At 48.1% G+C, this 25,788-nt stretch overlaps 1 protein-coding gene across 2 annotated transcripts in view; it reads right to left on the bottom strand.

Annotated features, from left to right (window-relative positions):
* Positions 1 to 4,403: 4,403 nt before the first annotated feature.
* The window catches only part of Bcr (BCR activator of RhoGEF and GTPase), a 114,369-nt gene continuing 92,984 nt past the window's right edge, over positions 4,404 to 25,788 (bottom strand). For both annotated transcript variants that reach the window (XM_051186895.1, XM_051186894.1), the window contains exons 15-23: positions 25,418 to 25,515; positions 23,200 to 23,331; positions 14,082 to 14,141; positions 12,965 to 13,074; positions 11,211 to 11,350; positions 8,868 to 9,002; positions 7,887 to 7,992; positions 7,402 to 7,564; positions 4,404 to 7,074 (exon numbers count right to left, since the gene is read on the bottom strand). In XM_051186895.1, the coding sequence (XP_051042852.1) occupies positions 6,985 to 7,074; positions 7,402 to 7,564; positions 7,887 to 7,992; positions 8,868 to 9,002; positions 11,211 to 11,350; positions 12,965 to 13,074; positions 14,082 to 14,141; positions 23,200 to 23,331; positions 25,418 to 25,515 (1,034 nt within the window). In that variant the 3' untranslated portion in view covers positions 4,404 to 6,984. The remainder of the gene's footprint in view (positions 7,075 to 7,401; positions 7,565 to 7,886; positions 7,993 to 8,867; positions 9,003 to 11,210; positions 11,351 to 12,964; positions 13,075 to 14,081; positions 14,142 to 23,199; positions 23,332 to 25,417; positions 25,516 to 25,788) is intronic.

Genomic DNA, 25,788 nt, shown 5'->3' with positions numbered 1-25,788 from the left:
ACCTGCTAGGCAGTATGTACCCACTGGTGGAATGGTTATGGGGTAACCACTTTCTGATTGGATTTGAGGGAGGTCTACTCCACAGGAGGGGATTCATACTTAGTGCCATAAGCCTAATGAAATCCCATGCCTAAGGAGGTCACAGGCCTTAGTGGCAAGGCTAGAAGTGTTGTTTATTAGATGAACATGTTGTGCTGGGTGTGGTGGTGCACACCTTTAGTCCCAGTACTCGGGAGGAAGAGGAAGGCAGATCTCTGTGGGTTTGAGACCAGCCTGGTCTACAGAGTGAATTCCAGGATAGCCAGGGCTATTACACAGAGAAGCCTTGTCACGAAAAAAAAAAAACAAAAAAAAAAAAAAAACAAAAAAAAAAAACAAAACCAAAACAAAAAAATGGACATGTTGTGCCTATCAAATTGCCTTCTAAATATTTATGGTTAGTGTTGCTCTCAACTTCAGTCATATCATCTTTTTTGCAGTAGGCAGTGATTACTGCGGAGACTTACAATTACTCAAAGTGCTGAGACTAAGTAACTGTCAAATGTTCAATTCTGTATCATTCCCTCCAAGGCCCAGGAACATTAAGGAAGACTAGATGGAGAATGAGTAGGAGCTGGAAGGCATAGAGTGTTGTAGAATGCTGTCTTCCTGATGTGACATGCTATTGCACTTAGGAACTCACAGTAGCCATGATTATCTGTACAGTCTTATATATGAGCATGCCTGCTAACAACCTGTTATGAGAAGGGATATTAAGAATTGCAGCAAGGTAGGGGTTCGTGAGATTTCCATCCCTTCTTAGGATCTATAGGTAGTTATTGTTGCTTGGGGGAGAGTGTAACCCCTGTAAGTTGCCAGAGCTCCTGTGTATAAACCCTTACCCATGTTCCTATAAACAAGCTAATTAAACTAATGGATACATACACACACACACACACACACACACACACACACACACGCAGAGGACATGAAAAGAGTAGAAACTAGTTGGTAAGAAGAAGGTATCAATAGAAGTAGGAGGAGGGTAAGAGAAGGAAATGGAGGTTAAGTATGACTGAAATAGATTTTAGACATGTATAAAATGTCATATTTTTTTTGTTTCTTTGTTTTTGCTTGTTTTGTTTGTTTATTGAGACAGGGTTTCTCTTTGGCTTTAAAGGCTGTCCTGGAACTAGCTCTTGTAGACCAAGCTGGTCTCGAACTCACAGAGATCCACCTGCCTCTGCCTCCCGAGTGCTGGGATTAAAGGTATGTGCCACCACTGCCCAGCTATAATACATGTTTTAAATCGATCTTTCAGAGTTGGGATATGGCTCAATGGTAAGGCATATTATATGCTTAGCTTGTGCAAGGTGCTTGACTTGATCCCCAGTGGATACCAACACACATCTCCCACTTGAGGGAAGATTTCAGCCATGTCAAATCAGAGCAGCCCTGGTGAAGGGGAAGGCACTCTTCACTTTCTCAGGGCCTTTGTAAGCACAGCTGGTGGCGGCTGCTCTTACAAAGCCCTTTGCCCTGGAGCTATGCTGGACCATTGCCAAGTATGGGGGTGACCTTTATGTCAGCCTCCTTGGCTTCTGCCTCTCTCCTTCAGGCTTTGGACCTTGGGACTGATGAATGTATCTTGACTTCCTAGTTGTGTGACAGCATTAGTTTCATGTGGCTGCCTTTGAAACTTATAAACTACAGGGATCCAGAAAACCAGGGTTGACTTCTCAGTTCTAGGAGCTGAAAGAGCTATGTTAGTCTGTTGGCAGGTGGATGTGCGTCCCGATGGAATTTTCATCCAGGTCTTTCTTCAGTCACACAACCTTGACGATACTTGACATGTAAATTTCCCCTCCATCTTCACATGGTATTTTCTTGTGTTTTGAAACATGGTCTTGCTAGACAGCCCAAGCTGTCTTGACCCTTCCCAAGTTCCATACACAGGACAGGAATGTAGATCAAGCCTCTGTGGTACTTCCAGAGCTGGAGACATGGCCTGAAGGAGCTCTGAAGCTTTTCTTAGAATGTTCTTACCATCTGACATCAGGCCAGGATGCTTGGTTTAGAGGGTTTGGGCACCATTTTCTCCCCAAGTAACTGGTGCCTTTTCTACTTTGGTTATGAATAAGATATATGTGTCTTTAAGAGCTGTCTCTTGCGTGCCTGTCTTTGTCACATCCCAGCTGGCCTTTCTGTAAGAACTGAGGTGATGCAGAGCTCTGCCTGGAGGTTGGCCATGGCTCTCTCCCATTCCCATTCAGCCAGATGGGCTGGATCTAAACCTTAAGAGCTCTCTTGACTCCTGCTGGGATCCTGCTGGCCTTTGGGCACTGTTCCAGCAGAGGCCATTTGAGCCTCTTCAAGAGCAGTTTGTCACTCCCTCACTCTGTTTCTTTCTAGAACTATTTGCAAGGGCCCATCTATAGACCTTGTGAAACTTTTTTCTTTCTTTCTTTTTTTTTTGGTCTTTCTGTATTGCTTTGGAACCTGTCCTGGAACTTGCTCTGTAGACCAGGCTGGCCTTAAACTCACAGATTACCCCTGCCTCTGCCTCCTGAGTGCTGGGATTAAAGGCATGCCCCACCACTGCCTGGGTTTGTGAAACTTCTTTTATGGCCACTGGGACATTGGGGTGGGAGGAGTCATGAAAAGCCTTCTTCAATCCTATATGAAGTCATAGGTCACAATGTTAGGAAATCTCTGCCTGTGCTCCTCCATCAATAAATGCCATTTTGTTCAGGCCAAGGTTGGTAGTTGAGGTCATACCTAGCAGAAAATTAGCACATTTGGGGCAGGAAATCAAGACAGACCCCAGAATTTGCTCACAGGCAAGATCTGCAATGCTATGTAGAATGGAATTAATCCATTTTCCTCTAAGACAGTGGTCCTCAACCTTCCTAATGCTGCTATCCTTCAATACAGTTCCTCATGATGTGGTGAACCCCAATCATAAAATTATTTTGTTGCTACTTCATAGCTGTATTTTTGCCATTGTTATGAATTGTAATATCATGTAATTCTCTTATGGTCTTAGGCGACCCCTGTCAGAGTCCTTTAACCCCCAAAGGGGTAGTGATCCACAGGTTGAGAACCACTGCTTGAAAGGATCTTAGAAGTGTTGATAACTTCAGATTTGAGACACAGTGAATTATCCCATCCCTAGGCTATACCTCTGACCTGGGTTTAGACAGACCTGGCCCTCACATGCAGAAGCATGGTGAATAGTCAGTTTTTGCCTGAAGAATCAATTCCTAGTAAGAGCTGCAAAAAGCTATGATTGCACGCATGTGTGTAAGTTTTCCAAACAGAGCCAGGCAGACAATATAAGAGAACACTAACTGGAATCTCTTGGGGGCTGGTCTTAGCCAAATACCAGTAGAAACCCTTCCTGTTTGTTTTGCGTACAGCTTCCTGGGAAGGGTAGCTCCAAGGTCAGTCTATGTGCTTGTGGAGTGGGAATGGGGTTAGGGCAGCTGAGGCCTCTCAGAATGCAAGGGTGAGGGTGCAGATTTTTTGTCTTTCAGGGTTATCTCTCAAGTCTGTCAGTTGGTAAATGGAGCAGCTACCCTGAGCAACCCTGCCACTCCTAAGACCTCTAGAACCCTGCCCTGTCATTGAAATGGCAATGGTTGACAGTGATACTCCAAGGTGCCTGCAGGCTTGAGTCACACTGAAAAATCATGTCACTTAGCCCTCACCTCTTTGGCCATTTGTAATCTCTGTCACGTGAGCCTTGTTCTAGGAAGCATTAGGTTGACTTGATATAGTTATTGTCAAAGTTAATATGGTAGTCCATTGTATATGGCAAGGCTCTTCCCAAGCCACCACCATCAAAGGAAGAATCCACGTCACATGCCTGTTCCCACCAGAGAGTTTCTGAGGGCAAGGCTAGAGGCAGCTAAGGATATGCAACTATTCTACATGCCAAACAAAGGTAGGGTTCAGCTGCCCCAATTTGTAATCCCAGCAGGCTAAAGGGCTTGAAACGGGTATGGGCATAGGTGAGAACCAGGACCATGCAAAGCAAAGCAAGCAAGTCTGACCACCATCCTATTGCCATCTCTCTCACCTTCAGGGCCAGGACTGGTTTCCTACATGGTTTCTCTTTCTTCTCCTTAGCCAGGGCTATGTATGTTCCTTGCCCAAACTAGACTGCCCACGCTTGAGGATTGCTACTCCATATCTTGGAACTGCTTGCCTGGCAACTAACTGCGTGTGTGCACCCACCCCATTCCACTAAACCAGGACGTCCCACAGTGGTACACACAGGCCCCTTCACCCTGACTGGCCAGTGAGGACCCTGTATCACTGGCTTTTCTCTATGCTCGCCCCTTCTAGTTTTGTCAAGCCCCAGGAAAGCCGGGGGTTCACACCCAGAGGAAACTGACCAACTAGAAACCACCACAAATTGATGTAGTCTCAGGAGACTTTAATGAGTGTCCGTGGTCCTTCCGGCACAGGAGTAGTACAGACAGCTGAGCTCAAAAGCAAGATCGTAGCTAAGAGACCATCCACCCACTGCGGGTGCCAGGTTACCACCATGAAGCCAAGCCCACTGTACCCAGGACCCAGGTTCCAAGGTAAGAAAGTAACACTTCTCTCTCTAGAGTCTGGCAGCCATGCTTGGTGTGTAGTCACGACGGACTCTGGGCCATCATTCTCTTTGCAGAGGGAAACCCAAGTTATCCCACTCCTGGAGAACACCATGTATTTTCCAGTCCCACATGGGCTTTGCCAGCCTACAGGCCTGCAAGCTGTGAGACGGTAACAGAGGCAGTGCCAACTACTGTCACCATGGCCGGATGGCGGAAGAACACTTTTAGAACAACACAAGAGTGATCATTCCATCATCAAACAACACCTATATAAATAAAGAGAAACTGGGAAGGAGATGGGCGGGGGAGGGAATGCAAATTGGCACGTTGATATATTGCTTTCCAGTTCAAGGTGACAGATGCAAATCAAGAGACAACAGAGGGGAGCAGAGACAACAGCTAGGCTTGGCTTTTCTCAGCAGGGTTCCTCTTGTCAGGTCAGAGCCATTGAGCTGGACTCAGAAGGACAGGCAAACTACAGGAGCCCACTAGGTCCAGAAGTGCTCAAGGGTAGACCAAAGGGTAGCTCTGCTGAGAAAGAAAGGTCAACTAAACAAACACTATTTGCAGATGGAGGCCCTGCAGGGTCCTTTGTTTCCTGCCCAACACCTTGGGCAGGTTCAAGAGCAGACAGTAGGGGAATACATGGCTCTGCCTCTTAGGGACCCCCATGTGCTGTGGGGTTGGCAGATGCTATTTGTGGACACTATTTCAGACATGGGAGGGGCCGTGGGGTATGTGACCAGGTGCAGGAACCCTCCCATGACAAGCAGTCTACACCCTCGAGTCATGCCCAGGAGCAGCGTGGGATTCAAGTCTACCAGTCTTTCTTCTCTCCCCATGGCTACTCCAAGCCCCTTGTACCACAGCCCTGCCCTGGAGCCTAGGCTGGCCTGGTAAGCACTATGCTGCCAAGGCAGGTCTTGAACGCATGGTAATTCTGCCTCTGCCTTCCAAATGTGGGATCCCAAGACATTTTTACAAAACGATGCAAGGATTTATGGATTTCTTTCTTGAAAATAACTGGTAGTTTCCCCTCTTTCTTTTCACTATGTAGGGTATGGAGGAAGACACTACCCCGACCCCTGCCCAGGTACAGGGAATGTGGGGTGAGAGGGCACAGGCTGGGCTAGCTTCCAATCTGCTTTGGGGCATCTGCTCCTATCCCCAGGCCTGACTTTCCTATCCTTCTTTCCATGTTTCTGACGTCCCAGAGACATCAGGAATGACTCTAAACAAAAAAGAAAGCTGGCTCTTGGAGGAAGACAAAACGCTGCTTGGGACACTGCCCGTCCACGGTGTACATTCTAGTATCTTATTAGGTGTCTGAATCTGTTAGGAAAAAAATTAGAAACTATGTATAAAACTTAAAAATATTCAAGTATCAAAAACTATTTCGGATCAAAGTTTTAAAACAAGCCACTAGAGCAAGCTGCTGCTTTGGAGCAGAAACTCCTACAGAAGTTAACTGAGTCTGTTCAGCGGAGAGCAAGGAAAGGAAGGTATGTGGGACAACAAGGGACAGAGAGAGCGGTCAGAGCCAGGCCAGAGAAATCACAGCCTTTGTAAGCCAGAAGGAAGAAGTGCCGGGCAGGCAGTAAGGGTCAGCTGACACAGCCACTCTCCCTGCAGAAGGAATTGTAAGGTGCATGGCCAGGGCCTCCTTTCCCCCCAGGGTCTGGTCCCTGGACACTTCTGGGCTGCAATGGAGCATACTCCTGAGATGTGCACAAACAGCAAAGACAAGAGTATCAGCAAACAGGAGGATAGCCTACTTCTGCACAGACATCCTTGGAGAAAGACAAAGCAAGCAGCAAGGAGTCAATGTGCCATAGTGCTGACTCCGCATCTCAATTCCCATTACACAGACAGTGGAACTTCCAAGTCGGGGAAATGAAGACATCCCCGCCCACTCAGGGACGCGGCTGTGGTCCCCACAATCTGAAGCAGCAGCAGAGTTTATTCAAGACACAAGAGTGAGGGATCTGGTGGTGTCCCTATTCCCCAGAGAGGGTTCATCGGAACAAATGATCCAGTAGAGATTCTTTTTGTTTTTTTTTAAAAACTCTGATAAATTAGATTCGTAAAAACCACTTTCTTTGCCAGCTTTCCCTTGCACGCAGGCTGGCGGATGGGCTGGCCTGGGGTGCCCTCTGGTGGCAACAAGGGAAGAGTACAGTCTGGGGCCCAGCCTGGGACTTGCAGACATGCCCGGATTTGTGTAGACCCCTTGGCCTTTTGCTTTGGGTATTTGTCTCTTAGCAGATGGCCCAGAGCTTGGGAATGGTTAAATTACACCACAAGAAAGGTCCTATTCCCACTCTGGGGATGGATTCTCTTGTCACAGGTTTCCAGGTCATTCTGTGGGCCTCCTAATGAGCCGACTGATGCCAGGCCTTTAGACCTCAGTGGAAAACAGGATGCTCTGTCTCTTGCTGTCAGGGGCAGGGATGGCCTCCAGCTGCAGGAAGTACAGCAACACTTGGACCTGTTCCGGCAGAGAAGGGAGAGGCAAACAGTAAGAGTGCACTCTGGGTTGCGGGTGGGAAATTCATTGTGGCTCACCCAGCTCAGGGACTAAGAGGCCTGTTAGTGACAATAGTCCTGCATGTCAAGACACCTTGGATTAGGCAGATGTCCGACTACACTTGATGAAGTCTTAAAGTTTAGGCTATGTACACTTGAAAGACCAGGGTCCTTCATTCCTGGCCCTCTTAGTGGTAGGGGGTAGGCCTCTGCAGTAGCAGTGGGAATGACTAATAAGACTCAGGTTGGGATGTCAAGCAAGGGTAACACGGACTACCGTCTACTTTACCTGGGACATGACCTCCAGGGACCAGCTGTCAGTCATGGTGATGGGCTGGTTGGGGTTAGCAGGGAGCTTGCTTTCTTTCTCTGAGGGTCGAAGCAGCGTGGGGCCAAAGACTGTGGCGAGGTTGTGCAGGGACATCTTGTTCACTGTCTCCTTCTCAGCTACCCTGGGTAACGCCAAAGCAGAGGGTGCTATTTCAACATCAAATTTGGGGCAGAGGTAAAGATTTCACCCCAGAGTCCAAGGAGCCCAGGATCAAGAGAACTCAAGGCCAATGGGCAGCTGGGACAGCTCTGAGCCATGATCTGGGAGTAAAGGACAAGTTCAAGCGCAATTCTGGCTGTTGTCTTGATGTCATGGTGCAGAGGCATGGGGGTGACAATGGCTCTGGTCCCTAGACTGGGGAGCTACTGCAGACTTAGTAAGGAGAAAAGACCCTTGGTGCATGGTTTCCTGGATCTTGGGCTGCCTGGGAGCATAGGCGCTACCTTTTCAAGTGGTCCAGAAGGAAAAGGAAGGTCAGTAGATTGGCTTCTGGGAGGGACAGCAGCAAGTTGAGCATGCAGCTCTCCTTTGCAACAGGGTCTGAAAGAGCTACAGAAAGAGGAAGTTTAGTTTCCAGGGTCATAGCACAAGCCAAAGACCTCTCCTGAGGGCATCAGATGACAAATCAGAGCCTATGCTGGAAGATGCCATGGAGTTCAGGCCCATCATCATCTTGGCTCACACAGCTTAGACTAACTCCCATTGAGAAGGTCCCTGTGGTGGTTGTTTATGTGGCATAGGAGATACACGCAAAGCCTTCTCTCATCGCCAAGGTTCAAGAGTACCCTGGGCGCCTGTTCAACTGCTTGTGGGCAGAGCTGTGCTCAGGGCCACTTCTGCTGCTTGTATGCACCCAAGAAGAGCCAAGTTCTGAGGGAAGCACACAGAGTTGGGATAAAGAGAACTGGAGGGTAGAAAGACCCTCGGCCGAGAGATTCCCTTATTTTCATGTGTACCCTAGGGGGCACTTTCAGGCCTGAAGGTCCAGTATGTTCTGGTGACTGGCCCTGCAGGCTGGGTCACCCTAAGGGTGAGGTTGGAGCTATGCTACTCTCAGGTGCTAGTGGCTATTCATTCTTCAGGTTGACTGAAGGTAAAGGTTAGGCTTGAACCTCTGTTTTACTGGACCAGGACCAATGCTGCTCTGCTAAAATGAGTGCTGTTGCTATCAGAAACCCACAGCTGGACATATCCATGGGGGCACTGGTTACCCTCCGGTCGTACTGAGAGGAGGGAGCAGCAGGCAGCCCTTGGACAACCCACTGATGGCTTGGTTTTTGTTCTCCACACAGCTAACTCTGTTAGGTTGGGTTCAAATATGGAACAGAGCTGAGTGAACTGTTCTGATTTCCTCTCCTAACAGTGCCAGTAGGGAGGAGAGGTAGGGAGATGCCTCCCACAAGGTTGAGGCCAACAATGCTCACCAATGCCCTCTGCAAAGTTAGGATAGAACTCATCAGTGAAGAGGGGCTCGGGTAGCTCACGGAAGTAGAGTTTCAGGGTGCCAGCAATAGCATTCACGTCCATCTCGCTCATCATCACCGACACATCCTTATTATCTGGAAGGAACACAGAAATGGAGCCTCTATGTGAATCCCAGGTCTGGGCTTCAGCAATCCTGCCTGGGCTAATGTAGTCACCACCATGCTGACAAATGTGTGTGCCCATCCCCTTAACATAGCCTGTCTTCTTTCTCCTAAACATCTGTGTAATGGAGTCTGGGCAGAGTTACTGGGAAGCAAGAGTATCCCACACTTCCTCTCCCCATGCCTCTGCTCTGCTCTGTGCAGAGCCACCTAGCCACAGATCTCAGTAAGCCAGGGCAGGAGAAGGTAGAGTTCATGGAGCCTAGGTAGGAATTGGGCAACTCTGCTCTGGGTTGGGTAGCAGCTTCTAACAGAAGGCTTATTTGGATCATTTATGTGGTGCTATTCGGTGTTTTCTTTGACTTTTCCCCACTGGTTCTCTGCACCAGACAGCAAGCCCACTCTGGTTGCCCAGAGAAGCTGAAGGGGCGAGCAAGTTTCATCAGAGGGTGCTGGGCCCTTGATGCCCCAGATCAGGAAGGAGGTGCAAAGTCCTGCTGAGTCCTGCTTCTGTCTAGTTATTCTCCGGGGATGCTGGGTAAGGTCAATGTGCTGGTTGGTTTTTGTCAAGGTGAAACAAACATAGATTTACCTGATAAGAGGGAACCTCAACTGAGAAAAGGCTTCTATAAGATTGGCCTGTAGGCTCTTCTTGGTCAATGACTGATGTGGAACCGGGTTCTAGACCACTGTGGGCAGTGCCATCCTGGATCAGGTAGTTCTGAGTTGTATAAGATGCCAGACTGAGCAAGTCACAAGGAACAAGCCAGTAAGTGGCATACCTCCATGGCCTCTGGTTCAATTTCTACTCCCATGTTCCTGCCCTGACTACCCTCCATGATAGACTACAACCTGGGAGCTGGAACCTGAAGCAAACCCTTTCCTCCCCAAGATGCTTTTGGTCTTGGGGTTTTATCCCAGCAATAGAAACTGTAACTAAGACTGATGCTTTTTTTTTTTTTTTTTAAGATTTATTTTTTTAATTAAGTATACAGAGACCTGAGTGCATGAATCCCTGCAGGCCAGAAGAGGGCACCAGATATCACCCCAGAAGGTTGTGAGCCACCATGTAGTTGCTGGGAATTGAACTCAGGACTACTGGAAGAGCAGTCAGTGCTCCCAACCCGAGTCATCTCTCCAGCCCCCCAAAGACTGACTCTCTAAGGGCCTCAAGGTCCTTGCTTGGCATTTGGGGGGTGGTTCTATCTCCCTTTCAGTGTGTGAGGGGTCAGGTAAAAGCAAGACAGCACCAGTAGGAATTGGGCCATAGCCATGCCCCTTGTCCCGTGCCATCATCGAGTGGGCCATAGTCAAAATATACGGGGCTTTAGCTCCTCCTGTCCACTCCCAAGCATCAAGCCATATCCCATGGAAGGCCATGGTCCATCTTGGTGAATGCAGCTAGACATTTGAAGGATTCATGTATTACTTGCTATTTTTATGCATATGTGTGTACCTGTATGAGTTTGTGTACTTCATGCATGCAGGATCCCACAGAGGCCAGAAGAGGGCACTGGATCCCCTGTAACTAGAGTTACAGGTGGTTGCAAGCTGGATGGTGAGTGCTGGGAATTGATCCTGGGTCCTGTGCAAGAGCAATATGTGCTATTTCCTAAGGCAATCTCTCCATTCACTTCTCTTTGAGATGTGACTTTTAGGCAGGGCCTGAACTCCTGGGCTCAAGTGTCCCTGTCCCAGTTTCCTGAGTAGCTGGAACTACAGTATAACAGCAATGTGCCCAGATCACACTATCTCACATATCGATTTTTAAAAATTTTCTTTTGAGGCAGGGTCTTGCTCTACAGCCATGGCTGGCCTTGAATTTGCAGCAATCCTCCTGCCTCTACCTCTTGAATACTGGGATTACAGGTACTAATTATCAATCATCAATCAATCAATCAATCAATCACCTATCTATTTGACACAGGGAATCACTATGTAGCTAAAGCTGGCTTGGAACTCATTATGTAATCCATTTTGTAGACTGAAAGTATGTACTGCTGGTTTATCCTCCTGAATGTTAAAAGTATAGGCTCATACTGCCACATCCAGCTTTTGTCTTATACTCTTAAAATAATAAAACAGAAAAAGGAAGGGAAAGGTAGAGACTGATGTGCTAGGCCATCTGGGAGTCTTAGTGTGGACACCACCTCTATCCCACACTTCCTGGGCAATACTCACTGACATCAAAGGCCGCCTTCAGTGCCTGGATGTCTGTGGCCACTCCAGATACTCGGTAGATGCCCACCTCCTCCATGCCCCGGCGTTCGATCTCCTCCACACACTGACGTACAATGTAAGGTACCTTGGACCTCTCTCTCCTACAGGGGGAGAAGAAGGTGTGTAGAGTCTGAGGCCATACATGTAAGTTTGGGCAAATTTTCCTTCCTGCTATAAGCTCTTGGGTATGCTGCATATATTTTAGCAGGAACTTTCTGAGAACCTGAAGCCTCCAATCACATTGCAAGTTACATATGACCCTGTGAGAAGGGCAGGAGGCTTGTTTTTTTTTTTTTTTTTTTTTTTTTTTTTTTTTTTGTTTTGTTTTTTGTTTTTTTTCCTTTCTTTCAGGGTGCTGGAGGGCACTCAGGCCATACCTCATAGATGTTGGGTAAGAACTCTGAGCTATATCCTCAACCTAGGAGGGGTTTTTTTCCTAGGCAACCCTGCTCTAGGACGTATGGATGAACCAAAAGCTTCCTAGAGTCCTGAAAAATACTCCCACCTTTAAGACAGGAAGTTGGACAGGGTATTGGTCCAGACTCCTGACTGCTGTGCAGTGAAGCCCCTGAGGCTCCTTGAGAGCTAAGGCTTGCACAGGGCAAACTCTGTGCATCTGCTGTGTGTTGGATAGTTTTATGTCAACTTGAACCAAGCTAGAGTTATCTGAAAAGAGGGAACCTCAATTGAGAAAACGCCTCCATAAGATCTGGCTGTAAGGCATTTTCTTAATTAGTGATTGACAGGGGAGGGTCCAGCTCATTGTAGGTGTTTCCATCCCTGGGCTGGTAGTCCTGGGTTCTGTAAGAAAGCAGGCTGAGTAAACTATGAGAGCAAACCAGTAAGCAGCATCCCTCCATGGCTTCTGCATTAGCTCCTGATTCCAGGTTCCGGCCCTGTTTGAGCTCCTGTTCTGATTTCCTTCTATGATGAACAGTGATGTGGAAAAGGCCAAATACATCCTTTCCTCTCCAAGTTTCTTTGGTCTTGGTGTTTCATTGCAGCAATAACAATTGGAAGATATGCTGCATGTACAAGTCTTCATTGGTACCCAGGTACCTTGGCATTTTAAAGGCTTTCTCTTATGACAACCTCCTGATGCAGTTCCAGCACCAGAATGCTTTGAAAATAGAATCCAGTGCTATTTGGAGGCATGAACTTAGTTTTACTTATAGCTGGACTCAGATAAGCATAGCCAGGTCCTTCCTGAGCCCTAATCACATAGCTCTACCGGGGAGGCAAGGGGGTGTCTTCCTCCCCAAGAGCACATCTTTGTCTTCTGGGACGAGCTTGGAAGTAGAATCTCTCAGAGAACGACAGTGTGGGCAGTGAGGGATGTAGCCAGTATTCCATCCTGGGGAAGTGAATGATATCTGGGAGGAAATGGCCCGTATCCCCACAAATTGCCCTCAAACCAAAAACAGGCATCTCCTGGCAATAGGCTCAGGACAAAAGGGCCAAGGTTCAAATTATTCAACAGGAACTTGGGATCACAACATATTCCAAAGCAAGGGAAGCAAGTCCTACACTTGGGCAGTTCCTGACCAGGAGGTGAGGACATTCCTGAGCTGGTTTTGCAATAAACACAGGAGGCTAGCCCCTCCACCCTTGCCCCAACATGCAGCCAGCAGGACCTTGCACTAAGAGAACAGGCCTTCCCCTCAGACATGCCTGCAGAATGCCCCCATGAACAAGCCACACCTCTCGCCACTCACTTAGTGACCACAGCGATCTTGACACCGAAGACTCCTGTCTGTTTGCGGGAAGGCATTCTCTTCAAGCTGAACTCCCTGCTTGTGAACTTGACAGAAAGTTTCACTTCAATCTGCAGTAGAAAGGAAGGACACGAGTCTCTCACCCTCTGGACCCCTTGTGCTGAGGAGATCTAAGGGCCCCGGGGCAAACAGGTCAAGGTCCCAGAACGAGATGGAGGAAACCCGTCATAGTAAGAACGGGGTGGCCAGGGGAAGGGCTTCTCCAGAGTCCTTCCCATCCTTGTTGTTTCACTCTGTTCTTTAAAGTAATATTTAAAAAAAGTAAGTAGATGGGGCTGGAGTGCGTAGCTCGGTGGCAGAGCACACTCAGAATACACAAGGTACTCTGTTCAAGTCAAAGCATCAGAACAAAGCAAAAGAAAACAAAACAACCAATTACCGCCTCCCCAAAAGAATCCACCACAACAAAAGGCAGGGTCAAACAAACGTCCTAATCTGGAAATCTACAAACTGTAAACTCCCTAACTCAATTTGAAACGTGTGGAGGGTTCCATACCCAACTGGCCTCCCGCCAGTGGGTTAAGATACATAAAATCACCCTCCCCACAGCTATACATGCAAGTCATATCTAATAGATAATAGTAAATTTCATATTTACATTTGGGTCCCATGTCCAAGAACACTTATGTACACGCAAATATCCCATCATTGGAAAAGGGGAAAAACTATCTCTCAAACTGCTCTAGTCCCAATCTCTCTGAATACATTTTCCTGAGACAGCCAATGAAGGCGGCAGTGGATCTTAAGTGTTCTGTGAGATTTGGTCCCAGTGCCCCTAGCATCACAGATCTTTTCTTTCAGGATGGGACATGCAGGGGCTCGGTGGTAACTGGCCACCAAATGGAGATGGCTCCTTCCTACGCCTGGTGTTTCTGCACTGCCCTGTGCACAGCTCTCCTGGTGGATATTCCTTCCTCCCCCCACACCCCCTCCTCTGGAGCTGTTCTCTTCTCCAGCCATCATCTTGGGCTTAGCCTCCTGACTGCTCTGGATGGAACTGGGTCTGCTTTAACTTTCAGTGGGAAGCAGACATGAACAGAGCCCAGTGGGTACTAACCCCATTCATGTCGATGACAGTCCGTTGCCAGTCTCTGTCCTGTAGGGTTTGGGGGTCCAGCTGAAACCAACAAAGAGTGGTTATAAAAGGTCCTCAGGTCTGTTAGGAGGCTCTGCCCGGCAATGGCCACCTCTGCTGCTGTTCTATACTCTACGTGGGAAGCAGAGTGCTACTGAGACCAGAGGCAGGCTGACTTGTTAGTCCTGGGACCTCAGAGTACTACAGCTCACTGACCCGAGTCCTGCTTCCCACCCTTTTGTCAGAGGGGTTACCTGATCTGAATTGAGGGCATCTGGTATAAAAACTAATTTCAGTGGTAACTGTGGGAGGGCAGGGTGTCAAGAGTTGCCAATCTTGCTTTCTCCCTGGACTGTGCCCAGAAAGATACAGAGTGGCACCCCAAATCAGACGGAAACCTCACTGTACCTTCCCACTTCGACCGCTGCAGAACACTGTTCCGAAGCCAGTCTATAGAACCTACCGTATGTCACCAGAATAAGGAGTCTTCCTAACTGCACATGCCCTGCCCTGATCTATGGAAGTTCTGCTTCCCCTTTCTGAGGAGCACCCATTAGCTATCATAGGAGGCTTCAGAGAGGCCACTAGCTAAGCTAGACAAATAAGCACCTGGGGGTCTTCTGAAAACATGTCATAAGCTAGGTGTTGGTAGCACATGCCTTTAATCCCAGCACTCAGGAGGCAGAAATGGGTGAATCTCTGTGAGTTTGAGGCCAGCCTGGTCAACAGAGCGAGTTCGAGGACAGGCTCCAAAGCTACAGAGAAACCCTGTCTTGATACCCAAAAAAGAAGAAAACTCACCATGAACTGAGGGTGGCTTTCCCTGGCATGCACAAACCCCTGCTTTTTATCTCTAGTACCCCCAAATTCAGAAATAAAAGAACAACCACTGCTCCCCAGGTTCTCAATACCGAGAGTTAAGCTCTTTTCAGAGTGGGGTTATATGCTGTGGAGAAGCTCCTGGCCCTTGTTTCACAGTTCCTTGCAGGAATCCCAGGACCCATCTGTGTCTTGGAGGTCCAAGAACAGTATCCCTCCTTCAGACGCAAGCTGAGCAAGACAAACTGTCCCTTTCTATAAGAGGACAGTAATAATGGAGGCCCTCTCGCCTAGAAACCCAGATCAGCAAAGGCATGAATGAGCGAGCAGTTCTGAGACTGGGTGAGGACAGCAGCTCTCTGAGACAAATGGCTGACCGAGACCCACCCTTCCCAGCCCACCTGGGACCCCAGGCCCTGACTGGCCCACCTTGCCCCTGCACACCAGACATCGGATATGGGTCCACAGGGTAGTGCCTCGGGCACACAGCTGTTTTTCAGCAGAGGCTATCCGGCTCCGGCTTGCCCGGCTGGGGTAGAAAAACCGAATGAGACCCTGCATGGCGATGAGGGGTCAGACGACAACAGACTTGTGGAGCTGAACAGCAGGAAAGTGGCGAGTTCCTAGCCTCTGTCTCCTTTTGAGCAGGCTCTCCCAGGGAAGCTCCTCCCTACAGTTGGGCCAGCCAAGGTCACAATTTCCCATCACCCTTACATTCCACTATTTTTTTTTTGGTCAGTATATAGGAAAAACAGTTCCCGCCCTGGTGCCTATTGGTTATGGGAATTCAGCTATGTCACAGTCTCTTCTTATGCCAGAGTCTCCTTTTCAAGTGGGTGGTTTCCTGTGGTCCAAATTTAGAGACACTGAGTAACATGTGCGTTGTTGGTCAGTCCACTTCAAGCTGGTAGTGTCCTGAAAGAATACTTCAAGACCTGCTGATACGTCTAAATCATGTGTACTATCACCAATGGAATTTCCAAGTCACATGTACTGCTGCCTATGGAATTGGGGCCCTGAATATTGATTCTGTTCCTGCAGACAAGCTTCCGGGGCCTTGCCAATCTAGACACTGTCACTCTCAAGCACCAAGACCTAGTATCTAACTCCACTGAGAGATGCTGGTGTCAGGCTAGCCCGACACCAGGCCCCCTATATGTAGCTGATGTTGGTGTCTGGACACTCAACCCTCACAGCAGCCTTGAATAGGTGGATGTGCCTCAAGGAACAGAATGTGATTGGCAGAGCAGAAAGCATGTAAAGAATAATGGGACAAGGAGGGCTGGACTATACTACAAACAGCATTCAAGGCAGGCACACTTTCCCATCAGTTTTTTAAAGTTCCAGAGGGATAAACAGGCAACAGACCAGGATTTGGAAAAACTGATGACTGAGAGGAAGGGCTATTAAACAGGAGTGCAGGGAAAGGCTAAAACCCTCATGCCATTGTTGTTGTAAGGCACCACAGTTCCACATAGGCACTGGGTAGCCAGCATGTGTGCGTTCATACAGTGGCCTCAGAAGGGCAACCTGTATCATCACTGTCTCCCTGGGACTGGACAGGCAGGCACTTAGAAGAACAGCTGTCAGTGGGTCTGGTGGATGGCTGCCTAGAGGCCTGCCTATAAAACTGCTTAGTACACACCAGGACAGGCTGGGGAATTAACCAGGGCAATCACTGAATGGATCCTGGAGCCTACTCAACCTGTGATTGGAAAGCAATCACTCATATTGACTTGTACCAATATCAGGGGTCACAGAGGCATCAACCACAATAGCCTAGGAATCAGAGAAACAAGAATGTAGGCTATGACAGGGTCATCTTATTTAGCTACTATTCATAATACCAAGAGGTAGACAACCCTTTTAAAATAACAGTCTGCTGGGCAGTGGTGGCACACACCTTTAATCCAGCACTTGGGAGGCAGAGGCAGGTAGATCCCTGTGAGTTTGAGGCCAGCCTAGCCTGGTTTATAGAGGGTTCCAAGATAGCCAAGGGTACACAGAGAAATCCTGTCTCTAAAAAAAAAAAAAAAACCAAAACAGTCACATGATTATCTCTGGCATGCTTGTGCTGGTATAAAATGTGCAGAATGAACAAAACTCTAAAGACAAAAGGTCTTATTACCTAAATGGCTCTGTGGGAATCTGAGTCAGAACCCCAGCAGGACTCTAGAAGGTTAGGAGAGATGGCATAAGAAGGAAAAATGGGAAGAGACAAGATTCTGTGACTTGATATGACGTTATTCCCCAAGAAAGAACTCTTGGGAATTCATCCATGAATTCATCTACAGCAATTCATCAGCTAAGAAAGTTTGTGAATGGAAATGAGAGAAGGGAAAAGGCAGGGGCGGGGCTCCAAGAGCCCTGGGCTTTGCTGAGTCTGGTGGTTTCCTTTGGATGATGGCCCTAGCTGAGGGTGATGCTCTCAGGATTTTTGTTCCTGCCCTGACTGCATCCCACAAGGCTACAGAATGGTATCCTCCTAGCTCAAGCATCTCCACAAATCCTGGGTTATTGTTGGCCTTGGGGTGTGAAACCTGATGTCTCTATCTTGGGAAATCTCTCCCTGAAGACTTCGTGTCTCTTCCTGGCATAGTCTCCCTATGCCCTGTCTGTGCCCCACCATCAATGGCATCTGAGCCAGTGTGACCTTACAGCAGGCTGGCCCTGGCTTTGGGTACATCTGTAGTTATCATTCTTGAGTCTCTCCACTCTGGATCACAAAGTTTGGAGATAAATGTCTTCATGTTCTGGCATTCTTGGAGCCTGGCATATAGGTCCTTCCTCATGAAGGCAATACAACAGGCTCTTATGTACGATGGCCTTGTTTGCTTGGGTAACCCACAGAAGCTTGGGGCTATCTTGAAAAGGACCCTGGGCAAGGTCTTGCGTACACACTGCATATGAGTGCTCACATCTCCTTGCTGGGTGACTCTTTGAACAGCTGGCACTATTCTTGGTGATGAGTGCCACCACACCCCTCTTTCTGGCCTGCGGCTCTAATATACTCTGGGTTCAGAAAGAGGGTGCCCGCTACTCTTTCTCTTGTGGGACTCCATCTCCAATAAGAGAGGGACCTGATAACTCTACTGAGAGAGTCATGTAAGGGGGTTGGGAGTGGTGGGAATGGACAGAAGCCAAAACTTCAGGCTATGGTTCTTGAACTAAGTGTTTAATAACAACATTCAGGAGCAAAAAGCATGCCAGGGCAGGATCTTAACCTCAGAAGAACCTGACACCTCCCATCCAGGGATGAGCATGGACCACATCATTAGAGTCCTAGTTTCCATTCTGGCCCTTCCCTTGGGCCCTGCTCTCCTCTGGATTTCTTCCTGTCCTCCCTTGGATATCTAGGACTGTGCCTTCTTCATCTCAGATCTTATCTCACAGGGGGTCTCTCTACTCAGTTTCTGAGCCACATCTGCCATCCCTACCAACTCCCAGCAGCAGGAAATGGACAGTTAGGCACCCAACCCACATGGCACGCATGGAAGGTACTAACGTCAGTGGGAAAGCCTGGGCACCGGGAGGCTGGCCTTAACAAATCACAGGTGCCTATCCCACCAGGTGTATCTAACCCAGGAAACAGTATCTGTAGGTGAGAAAAGGCCAGGAGGCAGGGGAATGGAGCCAGACTGGGGTGTCATGGTGTCAGTGCTCCTCCCCCTGCTTCCTTCCTCCTGAGATCACACAGACAAGCAACAAGCCATCGTTGCCAGGAGACCCGTCAGCCACTGTGTAGGCCGGCATGAGTCATGTAGACCCTTTACGAGCACTTGGGTTCCTTCCTGTTTAATGAGGTTCCAGAGGCCATTCATCTCTTAGACCATGGTGGTGACCCAGCGGGCTGGAGCAGGATCCGGCTGTCTCCAATGCCTCTTGGCTAACAATGACCGTGACAAATAATAACAGTAATAACAGCATCGAACGCTGACCAGGTCCAAATGACACGTCACTGAGCCCCAGATGTATCATGTCTCCCACTCCGACCTATAGGTAAGGAAACAAAGCTGGAAGGGTGAGGGGGTTATGACTCACTTGGGTCACACAGCACGGCAGGCTGGGGAGCTGACAGAGATTGGCCTCTTTATCACACTATCAGACTCTGAGCTCTTTGTTCAACATGGATTCATCCTTGGGCATGTTCTCAAAAACCCAATTTGAGCAAGAATCCTGTTAAGTCAGTTTTGCCAGAAACCTCTACCCTTATGGTATGTATGTGTGTGTATGTATTTATGTATGTATTTAGGGGTGCTTAATTGTGTGTGTATGTATTATTTAGGGGTGCTTAATTGTGTGTATATGTATTTATGTATTTAGGGTTGCTTTAGTGTGTGTGTGTGTGTGTGTGTGTGTGTGTGTGTTTGTGGAGGCCAGAGGCCAACCTCAGGTGTCATTCCTAGGATGCTATCCACCTTGTTTTTATGGAACTCACTGTAAAGACAGGCTGGCTGGCTATCAAGGCCTGAGGATCTGCCTGCCTCAGTTTCCCCAGTGCTGGGATTAGAAGCATGTTATCACCCTGGGTTTTTATCCTCACCTCCTCTTTTTTACACATATTCTGGAGATAACATTCAAGCCTCCATATCAATTATCTCTCCCTCATACTGTGCCCCCCCCCACTGTCTCATAAAGCTCAAGCTGGCCTCCAATAATTCACTATGCAGTTGTGACCAGTCTTGGAGTCATGGGATTTCCTGCCTCTACCTCCAAAGGGCTGGGGTTATAGGTGTACACCACCACCTTTGATATCTGGTTCTGTTCTTTATCTTCTAGTTTCCTCCAGGTAATGTTTGCTGATATGACCTTCCTTCAGCAAAAATCCCATAGTCTGGTTCAGCCAGAATCCTCCTTACTCACAGCATTTCCTATTAGTAATCTTCCACCCACTGACCCTCACCATGCTCCTTGGCTGTAGATTCCCACTTGTCTGGGTAGTATTTGGAGTTGAGCCCTGTTCTATATAAAAGCATCTCTTCCCTCTTGGAAGCATCCTGAATATCTGCCTTTGCTTCCTTCACTCCTCTCTGGTTCTGGAACTTTCTCTTCTCTTCACTAGGCTGGCTGCACGGTACTCAAGACTGCCTGACAGAAGAGCAAATGCATCAAGAAACATTTTGTTCATATGGCAATATCACAGCAAGTTCCAAAGGAGCTTGGTTTGATAGAGTAGCTCTGTCCTCTTTCCCGAGACCCCTAATTTTCTAATGGTTGTACTCAGAGGTCCTGGTTCAAATCCAGCCATTCCCAAGATTCTAGAGGTGAAAATTCAAGTCACTTGAGATGATTAGTGAGACCGAATTTCTCTTTGCTGTACTTGATAAAACCATGAAGGAGTTAGGAACTCAGTCTGTCGCTATCCTTGGGATCACCCTTGAGCGAGGCTGGGTAGTTCAGGCTTCAAGAGGTACTGGGGTCTGGGATGTGTATGAAGAATGCCTGGGTTTGGGCAGATACCAAGATGGAGAAAGGAAATGGAGCAATGGCTACTGGCCCTAACAAGTCTCAGACAGTACTGTTCACCAGAGGAGGGCCTAGAACAGTTGAGAAAGTGTGTCCTTGCATGTTAAATGAGCATTCTTCAAGACTTACTGCAGTTGGGTGTAGCACACATCTGACCCCATCTACTAGGGAGGCCGAGGCAGTAGGCCTGTAGGTGAGGTGAGTTCAGGGCCTGCCTAGGCAAGTCAGTAAAGACTCTGTCTCCAAGTCAAATAAGGAAGGGACGGGGCTGCAGAACAGCGGTAGAACACTTGCATGGCATATTCAAGGTCCTGGGTTCACTCCCTTCTCCTAGAAAAAGATCTGCTGTAAGCACCATAAGAGAAACATGTGCTACAATCTGAGTGTCCACAATCCTCGGTGTGACAGTCTGGAATCAGTGGATGCTTTCAGGTCTCTAGTGTGAGGTCCTAAAGCCACTAGAGGAGGTATCTTTGGGACAGAGAGCTCTCACAGGACTCCTGAGTTCTAGGGAGGTAGTGAAGACAAGCTGTTGCAGGATCAAGCCGGAGTCTCAGACTAGTCCCTGGGTTCCCATTTGAGCCCCCTCTTTCCATATCACTACCAATATGTGGGCTCCTCAGCCTCCAAAGCTGAGCTAAATGCAGCTCTTTTTCTCCTTAAGTAACCTGTCTCAAGCATGTTGTTCATAGCACAGAGAAATGGAATGAGATGGCAAACGACACAGGGCCCGCACCATGGCAATCATTCCATCTGTAACTGTCGCTTGGTAGATGTGCTAACAACTTCCTTCAGAAGACTGGGGCAGGTGGCTCAGTGGCTAAAGCCTCTGACTGCTTTTGCAGGTTCAGTTTGCATCACCCACATGGCTGCTCACAGCCACCTGTAACTCCAGCTCCAGGAGACCTGGTACCCTTTTCTGGCCTCTTCAGGCATATGTAGTGCATAGACATACATGCAGGCAAAACATGCATATGTACACAAAAGATAAAAATAAATCAATTTAAAAAAAAAAAAAAGACCCATGCTGGAACATGGGAAAACATGAGAACTACCTTGCTGTCTAAAGGAATTGTGGTCACTCTGTGACTGGCTGGAAGGATTAGTGGCAGCTGCCTGGCAGGGCATGGCTAGAACACTTAGAGGAACATTACTGTTCTCCAGGCTGCTCTTGGTATATGGTAATTCCTCAAGGACTCAAGCCCCCAAGTTCCCCAACACAGTTAAAACCGGCAGCAACTGTCATCTCTTAAGACTCTGGCCAGGCAGGGGATACAGAGGCAGAGGACAGGGAGGAAGGGGACAGAGAGGCAGGAGACAGGGAGACAGGGGACAGAGACTTGCTGATATGAGTGAAGAGAATGGGTCCCCTCTCAAAGAAGTAACTGACTCAGGGGAGCCGCCTTCCCCTTCATCACTCCTGGCACTCCATTTTTATCACAAGGGAAATTTTACTTCTTGCCCCCAGGGAGGGAACCTGGAGTCTGTGGGTGTGTACTGTGCTCTGCGGGTGTCTGGGACTCTAAAACCTCTTTTCTTCTCTTAGTGGCCTCACACCAAGCTGGAAAGTCTATGCAGTGGGGTGCAATACTCAAGACCTGATCCACTCCCGTGTCAGGAAGAGTGGCTTGGCTGCATGGAGGAAGATGCACCATCTTGGTGGCGTGAGAGGAGGCAGGAGAACGGCCTGGGAGCTCACAGGCCAGCTAGTCTGGAATACTGCAAAGCTGCAGAAACAAGAGACCCCGCCTCAAGGTGACCTCTCCATGCACACTGTGGTATGCTGTGCCCACACATGGACTAACTAAATAGATGATACCCCTAGAAAGAAGTTACACTGTAAGGAAAGTATATACCAGAGCTTTTTTATTTTTGTTATTTTATTTTTGTTATTTTGAGGACTGAACCCAGGGCCTTGTGCTTGCTAGGCAAGCGCTCTACCACTGAGCTAAATCCCCAACCCCGCATTTTCCTTTTTGAAATAGGATTTCTTTCTGTGGCCTCAGACTGGCCTCTAAACACCAGCATGTGATTATAGGTATGTGAAGCACATCTAGATGCAATTCAGACGTCCTCTGAGCTAATCCTGCAGAGCTGTTAGGCAAAGCCAAACTCAGAGCAGGTGGTGTCAGCTCCTGTCTGCCAGGAAGCACTGGTGATGTTTCTGGGCTGTATAAAATTCTAAAGGACTTGAGTGTCCAAATGGCTTTTCCTGAGAACTGGGAACCGTGCACTGGGCCGGTATGGACATATTCTATTGGCCTTCGGGGGGGGGGGTAAGACGTGGGGTTCCTATGCTAGCACTGAGGTGTACCTGTGTGTACCCTGTTTAGGAAAGCAGCTGGAAACTGGGTCTATATACCAGACAGAAAATGAGTAGGCTCCTACTTTTCCAAAGAGAGATGGTTTAATATCAGATTTTAGCCCAGGGTACAACCCAACCTCTGCCTGTGGGCTGCTAGATCCATAGGAGAAGCTATGGCTTCAGCTGCAAGAATGACTTTGACAGAAAATCTTTGGGGAGGGGGCTGAAGAGATGGCTCAGTGGTTAAGAGCACTGGCTGCTCTTCCAGAGGACCCGGGTTCAATTCCCAGCACCCACATGGCAGCTCACAACTGTCTGTAACCCCAGTTTCAGGGGATCCGGCACCTTCACATTAATACACATAAAGTTAAATAACAAGACACTATGATATAGTAGACAGAGAGAGAAAGGAAGGACCCATGACTGGGCTGGCTATCCACTCCATCTCAGGAGTTAGGCTGTTTTAGTAGCCGCACATGGGAAAGGCCATGGGGTGAGGGGCAGGCTCACCTGGAGCTGACCTTTCCCCATGAGCTTGTCTGCACTCTCGCCATCCTCCTTGGTAATCTTCATTTTGTTGTAACACTTTTCATAGCACAGTATCCGCAGGGTCTGGGAGCCTTCCAGCTCTATCTCAAACTCCTGTGGTTCCCCATAAGAAAGAAAGTTATCCATGAATAAACAGGTCCACCAAGGATGTGGCAGTTGAACGTCATGTCTAAACCACTGCTCAACAATAAATGGTACCCACGCTGCCCCAGAAGGACCCAGACTTCACGCAACTCTCCTCACTTGGTCCTGGGACCTTTGTGAACATCCCTGTCACTACTCTGTGGTTCTCTGGATGTTTCCGAGAACATTTAAACCCTCTCAAACCTAATTCAAACTTGGTACATCAGCATCTATCTCCAAAGAACGGTCTTGATATCAGTGGATCAGAATCTCAAGGTGATTGTTAGAGGCACCACAATCTTGGAGTGATTGTTAAAGACAGGGAAGTAAAGCTATTCTGGGTAGTACTATAATGGAGATACATGTCGTCATTTATTTGTGAAAATCCACAGAGTGTACATCTAATGTTAACTGTAGCTTTTGGGCGATGATATGGCCATGTAGGTAAATTATATCATATAAGATTTTAATAGTTGGGAGTATATGAAAATGTCTGCTCTTCCTCTTAATTTTGCTGCGAAACTAAGACAGGAGAATGAAATTGAGGCTAGGGGTACAATTCAATGTGTGGCAAGTGCAATGGCCAGACAGAAGGCTTTGCAATGGTCCTTTGAGTTTTGTTGGCCACTTAATGTGGAGTTAGCTTGCTCCTCTAGCAACATTCTGAGCCTCTAGTGAATTCTGCATTTTTCATCCATGCTTATGCATGCATAGCTCTAGTTGGGCATACATAGCTCTAGTTAGACATGCAGATTAGCTATTTCTGGGAAGATGTGTCAGGAGTATGTGAATTCCCTCTGTCTATATCTACCAGGTGACCTAGACCCCCCATCATGCCTTCCTAGAGCTTTGGCTCACGACACCTACCTGGACCTTTTGCAACCTTCTGAGAATCCATCTTTGTTGCCTTTGTGTAATCACAATCCCCTAGTCCCCTTGTTTTCTGAAAGTCTTCTACAATGGGTCTTGTGGTTTTTTGTTTGCTTGTTTGTTTGTTTCGAGACAGGGTTTCTCTGTGTAGCTTTGGAACCTGTCCTGGCACTCGCTCTGTAGACAAGGCTAGTCTCAAACTCACAGAGATCCACCTGCCTCTGCCTCCCCAGTGCTGGGATTAAAGGCGCAAGCCACCAATGCCCAGCCCCAGGCTAGTCTTGAAGGCTAGGCAATTCTCCTGCCTTTATCTTCCATGTACTAGGACTGCGAGAATATATCACTGAGCAAGCCTCATGTAGCTTCGTTTTTTCCACTATTGTCGATTATATTTGGCCTTTTGTGCTGAGATGTTCAGAGAGGTTAAGTACTGGGTCCCTTATGTCCTTGTCCTACTTAGACAATATGTATAACGACAGGCAATGAGGGTATGCTATATAGCAAGACTTGGGATCTGACCCCATGTTAGCCATGTGACCAAGGCAGACTAGACCAAGTCACCTGGAGTTTCATGGTTCACTCCTTGGTGGGCAAGGGGTGGGAGGCAGCTGTGTAGCTTGGCTGTCCCGCGCATGCTAACTAAATCAAGGTTCTTTAGGGTTATGGCAACTGTGGAGATCAAGAGAGGCAACTGAGAGGTCTGAGGTCTTACAATCATGCCACTCCTAAGGTCCAAGGTTGAGGAGTACAGTAATACCTCAAGACAAGCATGAGAGACCCTTGGGAACAGATCAGGGAGGTCCAGGGAGCCAAGCCTACAACCCCAACAAGCAGGGTCTAAGAACTCTGGAAACCAAAATAGCCACAGGAGCTCACTCCAGCTTCAGAGGAAAAACGGAAAACGGAAACATAACAACTATACAATAGGCTATAGCAGGATTAAAAAAGCCTTTTAAAGTATTCCAAACACTTCTCTGGAAAAATGGGTTATTCCTCTGCTGGGAGTGGGTGGCCAAGACTCTTAGGAACACAGATAAAATCTCTTGGCCTTCCCCTCCCCACTAACCTCTAGGAGATTCCAGGAATGCTGGCAACTGTGTGGCTTTCGGGGAAGCCCTCAGGGAGCCCCTGGAGATTAATAAGATCTGTGGAAAACATCCCGGTGGAGGTGGAGGCAGCTCCTTACCTCATTCCAGTTTGGCTCAGTCGTGTCCCTGTAGACTCGAGTCTTTGCTTTATTCACAAAATACCCAAAGGAGTCCACCTCCAGGGTACAGTACAGATCTGTGAGAAAGGGACAGTGTGAGCGAGGGGACCACTTTCCTCTATTACCAGCTTTTCTTAAGAGCAGGTGTTATGTACAAAAGCAGGGAAAAATGACTTTTCCTTCTTAATAACACCAGCCCCTCATGCAATACCTCAGCCCTGCCAGAGGAGCTGGGAAACACGACTTCTCAAAACATCCACTTCCACAGCGCTCAACAACCCTGCTAAAGCCCCTTCAGTGACAGGGAACCTATGCTGGGTATGGGGGGGGGGGGAGGGGGAGGAGTTGGC

This window comes from Phodopus roborovskii, unplaced genomic scaffold, assembly GCF_943737965.1.
Source record: "Phodopus roborovskii unplaced genomic scaffold, PHOROB, whole genome shotgun sequence".
Taxonomy (NCBI): domain Eukaryota; kingdom Metazoa; phylum Chordata; class Mammalia; order Rodentia; family Cricetidae; genus Phodopus; species Phodopus roborovskii.
The sequence above is the reverse complement of the archived record's forward strand: the minus strand, read 5'-3'. Positions and strand labels throughout refer to the sequence as shown.